The sequence below is a fragment of the Solanum pennellii genome, chromosome 7, assembly GCF_001406875.1.
Source record: "Solanum pennellii chromosome 7, SPENNV200".
Taxonomy (NCBI): Eukaryota; Viridiplantae; Streptophyta; class Magnoliopsida; order Solanales; family Solanaceae; genus Solanum; species Solanum pennellii.
The window spans coordinates 14,250,119-14,262,126 of record NC_028643.1 but is presented as its reverse complement, the minus strand read 5'-3'; the positions used below and the strand labels follow the sequence as shown (position 1 = coordinate 14,262,126).

General features: G+C 35.2%; 1 protein-coding gene across 2 annotated transcripts; it reads right to left on the bottom strand.

Annotated features, from left to right (window-relative positions):
• Positions 1-595: 595 nt before the first annotated feature.
• LOC107026420 (peroxisomal fatty acid beta-oxidation multifunctional protein AIM1-like) lies at positions 596-9,893 on the bottom strand. 2 transcript variants are annotated; one of them, XM_015227384.2, is made up of 18 exons: positions 9,636-9,891; positions 9,493-9,564; positions 9,061-9,123; positions 8,915-8,971; positions 8,715-8,782; positions 8,555-8,636; positions 8,401-8,456; positions 7,640-7,942; positions 7,462-7,548; positions 6,584-6,758; positions 6,328-6,449; positions 4,793-4,956; positions 4,087-4,341; positions 2,875-2,996; positions 2,678-2,799; positions 2,376-2,524; positions 1,374-1,512; positions 596-927 (listed from the first exon to the last, which is right to left on the bottom strand). In XM_015227384.2, the coding sequence occupies exons 1-18, from the start codon at positions 9,727-9,729 to the stop codon at positions 886-888; spliced, it is 2,172 nt and encodes a 723-aa protein (XP_015082870.1). In that variant the 5' UTR covers positions 9,730-9,891; the 3' UTR covers positions 596-885. The 2 variants fall into 2 exon arrangements, with proteins under 2 accessions (XP_015082870.1, XP_015082869.1); XM_015227383.2 differs by having other exon boundaries at positions 2,678-2,996; positions 9,636-9,893.
• Between the last annotated feature and the right edge of the window lie 2,115 nt (positions 9,894-12,008).

Here is a 12,008-nt window from a genome sequence, read left to right as displayed (position 1 = left end):
GTAAATAAATTTGTTCATGTGATAATCCAGTAGGATTATTGCCAAATCTTTACCAGACCCAATTCTTGAGAAGATGGTACACAAAATTGGAATGTGAAGATTTAATAATATAAAACGTGGTCCTCATCAAGGGGAGTAGAATAAGCATAGTACTGTTTTTTCCTTAGTCTAGGTTTTGTCCGATTTGATTTTCCTAGCAAGATTTTTAATGAAGCAGCAACCAAATGCGTATTTAAAAATACATGTACTCCTTTTCCTTCACTAAGGTTTCTTTAGTTAGATCTTATTTGAACATCCAAGGAGGAGTGTTGTGAAAATTGTGGATGTCAAGCGCGTGGATAGTGTATGGAGTTGCCAATTAAGTATGTGGTATTAGTGCACGAACTTGTGCAAGGCAAATGGATAGCTTGTGTATGCCATTGTTTGCCACTTTCATATGGGATACTGTTTCTCTGGTCTCTTTCTTATTATAAAGCTTAGTTACTTTAATAACACATTTGTACTTATCGCCGTTTACTGAATTCAATAGTCCTTCATTGTTGCTTCATTGCTTTGGCAATTTAACACACCTTACGCATAACAATTGACAAAGGGGTGGAAGCACAATACGAATGAAAAGAAGTTTAACATGGCTGGATAAATGAACAGCCATACTTCAAAAAAGATTCAGTTTATCCAATAAACATAGCCTTCGGGTGGGGGTAGAATATATAAAGTTGGTGCATTCACTCAACTAACTTGAAAATGAACTCTACTAGGAGCCACGGAAATGTTGCAATACACTATATATGCACTGCTTATAGGCATGACATACGCGCCCCTCTACAGGTCTATATTTCAAACTCATCTTGTTTCCCAGTTGTAGGAACATTGAGTACACACTGCTTACATGCGTGACCTTGAAACTGAAGACGTAGAAGGAGCACTCTGTAGCACAAGGAATGATATACCAATCAGTAATGATTTAACATATGCATAGATTAATATGACAAGCAATCTGAGTTAAAATGAATGCAACTAACAGCAGTCAGAGGCAATGTTTTGTCCCAGATTGACCACATATCGACGATGTTGACAGATAGGGACAGTGCAACATTTACATCATCATGTCCTTTCCCTAGTTCATTATCCCTTCAAAACATGACTAAACAGCCCCTTTTTTTTGTTTGGTTTGGCAACAGTGGAAGCTCAGAACTGGGGACTACTAACTAGCTATTGACACTTACCAGTTGGTAATCAATTATTGAAATTTCAACTGTATATGCATATTGATTATCAAAATTAATAGACAGAATGAATAAATTTGAAGCTAAGATACAGTGGACAGCTTGAAAGATGTTAAAATGCATAATGGTAATGAGTCAAGTTCTTACCAAGGGAATGCCCTTCGTTGCTCTCTCTTCCAAGAACCTTGAGGGCTTGAAGAAATTACCATATAGTTCTGACCACTTCTTAAGACTTCTATAGATATGTCCAGCACCAACGGTGTCAGCCCAGAAAACAATACCACCTCTGCCAAAAACAGCATCATTGTCAAAATCATTTTGTAGATGATTAAAATTTTAATAGAGATAATATTACCAAATACGAAATGTTAGGACGGGGGTTTAAAATACAAGGTCATGATTTCTCATCCTTAGGTTTCGGGAGTTGGGGAAATATAGTGGTAGCTGTTTTAGTTTAAGACTTTTCTCAATCCTTTTGTTCTTTCCACTCACCTCCTTTTCCTTTTCTTTTTGAGTAATTATCTTCATGTCTTTTGGTTAATAGCTCTATCTTAAGGATGCACAAGCACTCTTATCTTATTGAAAGCTTTCTAAAGATTTCATGTTAGCTCCCATCGTCCACACATCTGAATCAGTAGTAATTCGCCCATGAAAGCAGGACCCACCTAACCCATTCTGGCCCGCCCTTTATCAATTCATTCCATCTTGACTTGCTCAATTCAGCAATCAAAGTTGGGCTGATATAGCTAAAACTGACCCATGAGAAATCTAATCAAAATATTTGTAAGACGACATTTTTTTTTTAATTGATATGTTGTAGATATCCATAATAAACAAAAATATTTATTAGGCACTTAACAAAGTAAAAAAAATTAAACAAAGAAACTAAAAATATATATAGTAAGAATTGTCGAGCTTGTTATGACACGTTTCTTGACCTGGAAGGATCATTGACCAACCCACTTGTTATCTCAGCTCATTTTGACCCCCCAAATTTTGCCCTAACTCGCCCATTTGACATCCTTACTAGTAACTAGTAATCACTTGGAACAAGTTTCAAGACGTAATTTGACTTTAACATGGAGGGTGACTCTAATACAGAGGGTAACAAATTAGTGTTGATTTCCATAATAGCTTAGACAAACTAACCGGTAAGATGGAAAACTCATTCCAAGGACAGATGTGACATCAAGGTCAGAGGCTCGGACTACTATCCCTTCATCCAAAACACGACATGCCTCATTCACAACTGGAAAGAGTATCATCTCAACAATTTCTTGGTCAGTGATAGATATTGGCTGCGAGAAAATTCACAAAAAAGACAAACACTGTTATTCTCATTAAGTTAGAACCCAACAGGCCCCTCTGAATATATAGTCCATTCCTGCATCTTTAAACCCATTTTACTTAAAGATTTTTCCTTTGCAAGAGTTTTTCTTAGATAGATATACCTTTCCTCCAGGCATTATATTGGCGAGCCTTCTTGATTCCTCAATAATTGGAAGCACAGTAAAATCAGGTCTTGGCTTACTTCCCTTCTCATAAATATAGTAGCCTTTTCCGTTGTTTTTACCTGCAAAACCAGTATCAATGGTGAAAAGCAAGACAGTGAAGCAACAACACAAAGGATACAGACTTGCAACATTACCATTTCTACCACTTTTTATTAGAAGGTCGATCAACGGAGACTTAAAAGTGCGATCAGAAAAAGCAGAACGAAATTCCTTCCCTACAGCAACAGCCACTCCATATCCTGTTAAATCCTGAAGCCTGCAAGATGCTTAAGCAATTATTTTCATACCAAACTAACATAGCTATGAATAGGAGTACAAAGCATGCCATTTGAGCCAACAATCACCTTAATATAGCAACTAAAAAAGATGACTTTTTCCCTCTGTGTTCCTTACAAATTTCTAAGCAAACAAATGCAGTATATTGTAACAATCATCAAAATCTAACTAAAATAAAGGGACAGGAGGCGTGCACCTATTCAATTTCTCAACCTATAATATATAACAGAAGACAACTGCTGCGCTCTCTAACTTTTCTTGTGTACTATGATAGCATGGGAAGAACCACTTGTTGACATGCCCAGCTTTTTTCAAAAAAATATGCCACCAGGACCAGCTTGTGTTTACCTAAACTAATTCCACTAGGTAACTGCTACCTCACCGGCATAGATGCTTGAACAGATGGAAAGAAATCACCTAGTGTTTTTTTCTCCGCTGGGATTTGAACCTGAGAGCCATGATTCTCAACCCACTTTTATGACCACCAGGCCACACTCTTGGTGCTTTTAAATCAATCAGTAAAAGCCTCTTAACAAGTCAAGAAACATGGCACTCCCTTTTGATGTATAGAAAACTGAATCTGAACACTATTTTCACTGATATTTCTGTCTGTGGATGCATTTACAAATTTGTATCATTGAAATATAATATTCCCTTCATTCCATGTTGTATGTTGGTGTTTGACTAAGTAGAGAGTTTAAGAAAAAAAGAAGACTTCTGACACATAAGCTATATGAATATTACCTACCAAAAATATCTTAAAATCTTGTGATATCCGTCATGCCACATCATTCTTACCAGAGCATGACATTAAAGGTAAGATGGGAATGTGCATATTACAGCATTTCCAAATATAGAAAGATGTCAATGAATTAAACAAACCAAAAGGATGGAGTGTTACATAGAATGGAACACAAGGACTAGTCATCTTAAAGCTGTTATAAGCTAAAGAAATGAAAAAGAATTGCATTAGCAGAGATCAGCTACCCGGTTTCGTTTTGATATGTTTTATCTTGTATGAAATGAAAATGCAGCTACATATGATAAATTTAGATAAGGAAGAGAATTACTGGAAGGGACCCATAGGGAGACCAAAGCTGGCAATTTGCGTGTCAATCCTGAATACATCCACTCCTAGATTGACCAGAATATGTGCACCCTGGGAGTAGGGAAAGAAGGTTCTATTGACAGCAAAACCAGTACAATTTCCCACCACAACAGGTACTTTTTTAATTGCCTTTCCAACAGCCATAAGGTCAAGAATTGCTTGGGCAGATGTCTTCTCAGTTCGTACTATCTCCAGCAAAGGCATAATGTGAGCAGGACTGACCATAACAAAAACCAAGTTAGCAGTTGGAACAGGAAAAGATGCTGTTGTAGTAAATTGTTAACTGCCTGCATCTACATTCAAAGATTTGTTACGTAACTTGAAGATAACCCTCTTCTAGCAGAATCATTACGTTGCTATTCATTTATCTGTATTCAGATCCAATAATATGTTTACTAGATGTCAGTTTAATTTAGCTTTTACTTCTAAAAATCTCATCTTCCACATCCACTAAGCGCAAAAGATAAAGAGGAATTGAAGTATAAGATACATGAAAAACAATCCTGTCCCTCGAAGCTAGTCTCACGAGCAAGTATTCAATATCAAATTTTTGTTTCACATTGTTATATTTCTATTTTTGAAATTGCACGTTTACCCTTCTCTTTTAGTGGTCATATTTCCCAGATTAATCACAACTATACAAAACTTTGCCATGCATGACTTCATACCTGAAAAAGTGGGCGCCGATAATCCGATCCTTGGATGTGGTATTTTCTCCAATAATGTTGAGGTCAATAGTAGATGTGTTAGTTGCCAAAATACAATGTGGAGGGCATACCTTCTCAATCTCGCTAAATATTTTCTGTTTTAGTGGAACATTTTCAATGACAGCCTGCAAACAAGATGAGAGTGAGACCGCCAGAATTACAACAAATCAAGAATCAAAATTCTGATCATCCCCATTGTTGCAATAGTAGGTGTTAAATAGTTGTACTTAATTAGGACAGATATAGACTTTCACGACCTTATTTGAGAAGTTAATGCCAGTTATTTACTTATTGCTAGTGTTGACAAAAACAGGAGCAACGACAAAAGATGTTTCTAGTTCTTACACTAGTTGGACTTCCTAATGACCTTGATTCCTTGCGCAACTAGATTTTGGCTAGTCCTACTGTTTCTACATGAACTATTTTTCCGATTTCTCCTTTCTCCATCACCCGATCGCAATGATCTCATCACCAACCATTGCCTCGTCTCTATTCTCGCATCTCAAACAATGAAAAATTGAACATCTCAGATTATGGAAAATCGACGGAAGGAGGTCGTTTTGCAAGATCTTAACTCAAATTCGGTTAGTGTACATAGACTTTGCACAGTTGACCACCCAAAAATACTTTATGTTTTATTTATATGAAGAAAGATATAATGAATTCTTTTAAGTATTGAGCTAGTATGCAGACATCTCCACAAGTAGCCTCTATTGTTCAGACTAGTACCTTTTTTGCTGATAATTTTGTTGCTTGTATTTCACACTCCAATACTCTTTTGAGGTCATGAACTCATCCCTTTTCTGATGGCAAATCACTTTTTTCAAATTTCAGCTATTCAAACTCTTCCCTTACTTAATTTAGTCAATGGGTTTTAAGCAAAAACAAAAGAAAATGGACAAGACAATCCCATATCCTCGGTCATTTAAATTATATTTTCTTTACATTTTTGGTGTCCTTTAAGACTTGCATTTGTTAGCCATTTGATTCTACCCTCTTTTTAATGACCTTTTATTGTGTACATATGTGTGCGTGTATAGAGACTAATAATTATAAGCATGAATGAAAAATATGAACAAAGAACTTGCAAAAAAAAATTCGTGAAATATCAATTGCTTGTGTTGCCTCTTCAAAAAAGGCTCAGCAGTAAGGAAAAGTATGTATTAGAACCTTGATGACAACACTGAAGCACACATTAAGTGAGGCGAAGTGCTCAACATGTTTAGAGCTTTGCTTCAAGGCTTATGCGCACCCTTGAAAGCTCTGCATTAGATAGTTATACGGAGTGTCCCACTTTGGTAGATAGGTATTATGTATTCTGTGAAGACTGTATATAAATACGGCTCAATATATACTTTTATGTATTTGAATACTAATATTTTTCCTGAGTCTTTATTTCTCATACTAGGGTGTTCAAGAAGCCGCGTGAAGAGAAATGAGAAAAAGAGGAAAAGATTATGAACATTTAACAGCAAAACATAAGTTCAGCAGCTCACCTCTATGACCATATCCACATCCTTAAAATCTGAATAATCCAGTGCACCTTTAACCATTGAAAGGGCTTTATCTGCTTTATCCTGTGGCAAATTCTTTCTAGCTACCAGTCCGCTGACATTTGCTGTAATATATGATACATCGTCATAAGTTTCTACACATAAAGGACCACTAAGGGACTGTCAAGAATAACAGGCATCAACGACTAAATGACTAGAGGTATGAAATATAACTGTCATAAAAAAGTGTTACGACAACCTTCAATAGCTTTCATCCCCTTCTGAAGAAACTCAGAATTAATTTCCTTAAGTATAACAATTGTGTTGCTAAGGGCCAGGGCTGTAGCTATGCCTGAACCCATTAAACCTCCACCTATTACAGCAACTTTCTTGACCGTCCTAGGTTTGAGGCCAATATCAGTGACATTAGGTACCTGGTCAGTTATGAAACCAAAGGTCATCATACAATAAGAATAGATTGACTCAGAGGGAATGCAGACGTCTTAGTACATATTTCAAATATTCAAAAGTTGGGAGCGGATCAAAAGCTATAAGAATACAAACTTAATGAAAATGGTATAAAATATAAACTAGTAACTGTACAAGTCATTACATGAAACAGATTCAAAGAATCTATGTCACCATAGGAAATTTTACTGATAACAAACTTTACACACATCAAGGAAACCCATTCCAACATCAAATCTCAAGAAGAATAAACCAAACTAAATTAGCAAAGAAAAGGATCAGCGAGCTATAGCTTAATCACACGTGTAATCATTCTTTATAGAGACTTTTTATGTAAGCAGAAAGTTTTGTATGCCACGGCTAATGCATTAATCTCTTATATATGGAATTACTGATACATAATTTTTTAAAAAATGACAATCTGCAATCAAGAATCCAGTTTAATAATAAACAGTAGTTTAAAGAAAATGAGTCAAAGCTAAAGCAGCTAACTAGAGGATTGGTAAGACTTAGAGGGTGCATAAGTTGTAGTCATCCCAGTAAACTTCCTATTCATTCTTGCCTGCTCAAATAAAGATGCTTACAAGGAACTCCAAGCTTCATGCAAGCATCACAAATCTAACAGTGTAGATTTATACCCTTCACGGTTCAGGATTTACTGTACCATACCTTCGATGTTGCCCGTTGGGAAAAAAATATATGAACAAGACCCTTTGATGTATCTGACATTAAAAGGTCCTTGAATACTTTAGCTTCCTGCAAAACATTCAAAAAGAGTTGTTATGCCATCTTGAGAGAAGGTATTTACGACACAAAGATATTGTTCTTGTTGACTAGGAAAAGATACCTTGAGAACCCCATTATATCCTCCATGAATGATGCCTTCCTCAATTACCTCAATGCACGCCAAGTGCTGAGGCATATTCTTAACTGTCTGTTTCACTTGTTCCCTAGCCACCTTCAGTATTTCATGTGCTTCTGAAAGGGAACCAATTTTGTCTGTCTTGTGAAGGGAACGCATCCAAGGCTTGCGCCTTTCTGCAATATCAAGTGCCCACTGTCTAGATACTTTTAATAACTCTGCTGAAGGGACAATGGCATCAATGAGACCAAGCATCTTCCCTTCCTCCGACATTATCGGCTTAGATGTCTGCGAAAATTGTTTGCAATATATAACGCCATTTCGATGATTCACTTGATTGATTTACAAAATTTAAGTAAGAACAGAAACAATCTGATAAGCACATATTGGAAACTAAATAGAGGTCATTGTCAGGATGAGCATATAAACTTTAGAACACAGAGATCAGCAAACGATCAGAAGTCGAACCATGCTCACATCTAAGGACATTACATCATAATTTTGCTCCATTTTGTTTAGGAGTTGTCATAACAAAGAGATATCCAATCATAATATAGTGACAAGAATAACTGTAAACAGTTATATTAACATGGTCCAAGCAGGACATGCATTGATACCCAACAGTTAATTTGGAAATGAATTGATAGATCAAATAAACTAGCCTGGGAATCTAACACAGTTAAAAATCAGGGGAAAAAAAGTCACAAGTTCCAGTTTATTTACTGAAAAGAAGACAAATGACTTACCATCATAAGTTCAACAGCTTTAGACAACCCTATAAGCCTTGGAAGACGCTGTGTACCTTAAGAAGAAATATTTTCCCTATGCTTAGTTAGTTGGTAAAGGAAGAGAATTCAAAACCTGCACTCAAGTGCGACAAGCATTATGTTGCAGAGTTACCTCCAAATCCAGGCATGACTCCAAGACTGAGCTCTGGCAACCCCAGTTGTGCTCGTGGTGCAGCAATTCGTGCATGGCATCCCTGCAAAAGCATACACTACTTAATTGAATCTCCAAGAAATAGATACAAAGATGGGACAAGTTTATAGAGATCACAAACCAATGCCAATTCTAAGCCACCTCCGAGTGCAAGTCCTTCTATAGCAGCAACTGCAGGCTTTTTACCATCTGAACTTACAAAAATAGCAGGATTGAGAGATTTGTAAATGACAATGGACTATAGAATGATAGAGAGAAGCGCCGGGAGAGAAAAGATCTGTATAATGGATATGAAATTGTAATTTAAACAGTGTCAACTACCTTCCATCGTGTTAACCACAAGATTAACAGAAACATCAGGCATCTGAGATGTATCCCCTGCAACAATCCAATTCCATTTTTCAACAAGGATATATTCACTAAGACACAAGTTGAAATGTACAAAGATGAAAACAAAGTAATCCTACCAGTCGCATGAACCTTCTGAAAAACATTGATATCAAAACCACCAGAAAATCTCCCCCCATTTCCTGCATAAAAATACAAAGAAGATAAACATGAGATGCAAAGGAAGACTCAAACGCAAAACACATATACGCCTCAATGAATACGACAACTCCAATATGATTCATCATATTATAACTAATTACCAACCTCCTTTATTTAGCCTGACCTTGTACCAGGTATGCAAAACTCACCACATGATTCAACTTTAAAAAATCCATAAAGCAACATATCACAGTAACAGTTCATATACAAGTCCCTTAGAAAGTTAAATTTATTTTATAGTTGAAAACAATTGCCGGAGGTATGTATAGGGGGTTTAGACATGCTTAAATTAGTATAAAATGGGTCATAAACTTCACCAAATTAGGAAGAACTAATTAGTGAGAACTGACCAGTCAAAACAATAGCTTTAACATCGTTTCTCATCGTCGCTTCAGTCCACTTCTCCTTCAATCCAGCGATAACTGAAACAACCAGAATCAGAATCCAATCCAAACACATGAATTGAAATTGGTAGAGAAACGAATTAGCTTACTTGGAATAGCTAAAGCATTGACCGGAGGATTAAAAATAGTGATCACTGCAACGCCGTCGATTCCCACCTCCATCGTCACCTTAAGAGCAGCCATTTTTCAACTTCCTTGTGGAGTATTTAGGGCGATTGAGGAGAAAGAGAAAAAGAAAAAGGGCTCGAATAAGGAAGTTTGGTAGTGGTGATTGGTGAATGTATGTATTTAATGGTAAGGTGAGTGGGTGTTTTTCGTGGGCAAGGAAAAGTTGCATGTCTTGGCAAGTAATTAAAGAGCAATTTCCAATACTTACTAACTTCACAATTTCATCACTCCTCGCTTTCAATTCATTTTCCACTTTTTTTTTTCCTCCGTCCATATTCATTATATTAAAAATAATATTTGTCTAGTTTAGAAAATTCAATTTTTATACTTATTTTATCCTGGCAAGCTAAAGCATTTTTTAAAATATTAAATTTAATAAAGTTAAGAATAAAATAGTAATATTATTTCTATAGTTTATTGTTTCTTAGGGAATGTGTCAAGTCAGTGACAACTATTATTGAACAGAGAGTATAAGCATTTTAATTTTGCTTCTTTTTTTCTAAAAGATTAGCATTCAACCTCACTATTATTGGACAGAGAGTATAAAAATTTTAATTTTGCTTTTTTTTCCGAAAGATTAGCATTCAATTTCACTATTATTGGACAGAGAGAATAAAAATTTTAATTTTGCTTCTTTTTTTTCCAAAAGATCAGCATTCAACCTCAACACGTATTCAAATTTTAAATTAGAAAATCGACTTTCTAAAGTCGCTCATATAAAGAATTAATTTTAAAAAAAAAATTGAGGATCAATTTGGTAAGACCGATTCTATATATAACTAATAAAAGAAAAATAAATATGAATTTTCTTCTAAAAATTAGTGCATTTCGACCTCAAGAGGTTGATATAAAAAATTTGATTGATAAGCTAAAATTTGGCTTAAATAATACTGAACCCATCTTTTCAGATCGATTTGATAATTTAATTAAAGTTCTCTTCAATCTACTATTTGAGGTCAAGTTTTGTGATGACCGACTTTGGAGGTTTGTTTTGTCTTTTATTAGTATTGTGAACTTCATTTAAAACTTTATTGACCATCTTTAAAAAGTTTCAATGCATGGATTTTAAAAATCAGATTTTGTGAAATTGTTATTTGTTAGAAGTTGGCGTAATTGTAAACTTTTAAAATAAAATTTGAAGTTTTTATGTTTTAGAGATATTTTAACGAAGATTAAAATTGATTTTGGCTGAAATTCCGTATTAAAACTCACCAGAAGACCAATAAATTGCTTCTTATTTGTATGTCCAATGTATCAGTATAATTTTAGGGAAAATTTCTCAGAAAATTCATATAACATTAGGCCATTAAAAGAGAAGTCATACATATAAAGGGAAATTAAGCAAATACCACACCTGATCAGGGATACTGGAACAGAAAGTAAATCACCTTTATGGTAATTACCAGCATAGTACTGCTGTAAGGATACTGCACTCATAAAAATAAAATAATTATAAATATATATTCTTTATATTTATATTTCATTAAATAATTACAGAGATTTCATAAGTACACTATATGTATACACTTTCAACTAATTTTACTTAACTGATATTAAATCAACATTATATGTTGGAGAAAATGATCAAAAGCCCCCTCAACCTATACTCGAAATCCCAACTACACACTCCAACTTCACAGGTGTCCCATTACCACCTAAACTATATTTTTATCTATTTTCTACCCACCTAAGTGCTGACCTGTCATGGGAGGTGTTGTCACCACTTCTAGGCGCGTTTGAAGCAAAATTTGACGAAAAATTTCCCCCTTCTCCTACAGTCATCTTCCTCACTTTTAAATACCCATTACTTCTTCTTCCCCCACCATTAATCCTTGTTTCTTTAGTAAAAAATTCACGAATTTCTCTCAAAATCAAGTAGGGTTTAGTTGTTAATGTTCATTTGTACTTCAAATCTTGAATTTAGGGTTTGTAATCTGATCTAATGTCTAATTTAGGTTTCTAATTAGAAGTTTGAATTTTTTCGAAATTCATCAAAAATGGCAAATGAAAACTTGAATACGCTTTGTATGGATGAATCAGACCCAATGCTCAACGTTGTAGTGAGATGCAAACACGAAATTTTGCTGAATTTGCAAACTTCTTGGTCGAGATTAAATTCGGGAAGAAGATTTTGGTGATTTCACTTGATAATGCAGAATCGTCTGATGTAAATTCTATTACTTTTGATGATGCAGAATCGTGTGATGATAATCAAAAGTGGAGTAGGAGATGAAAAGAGGGTTTCTGGAATTTTCTTGCTTCCTTTGTTCTTCTTTCAGTTTAGGGAGAAATGG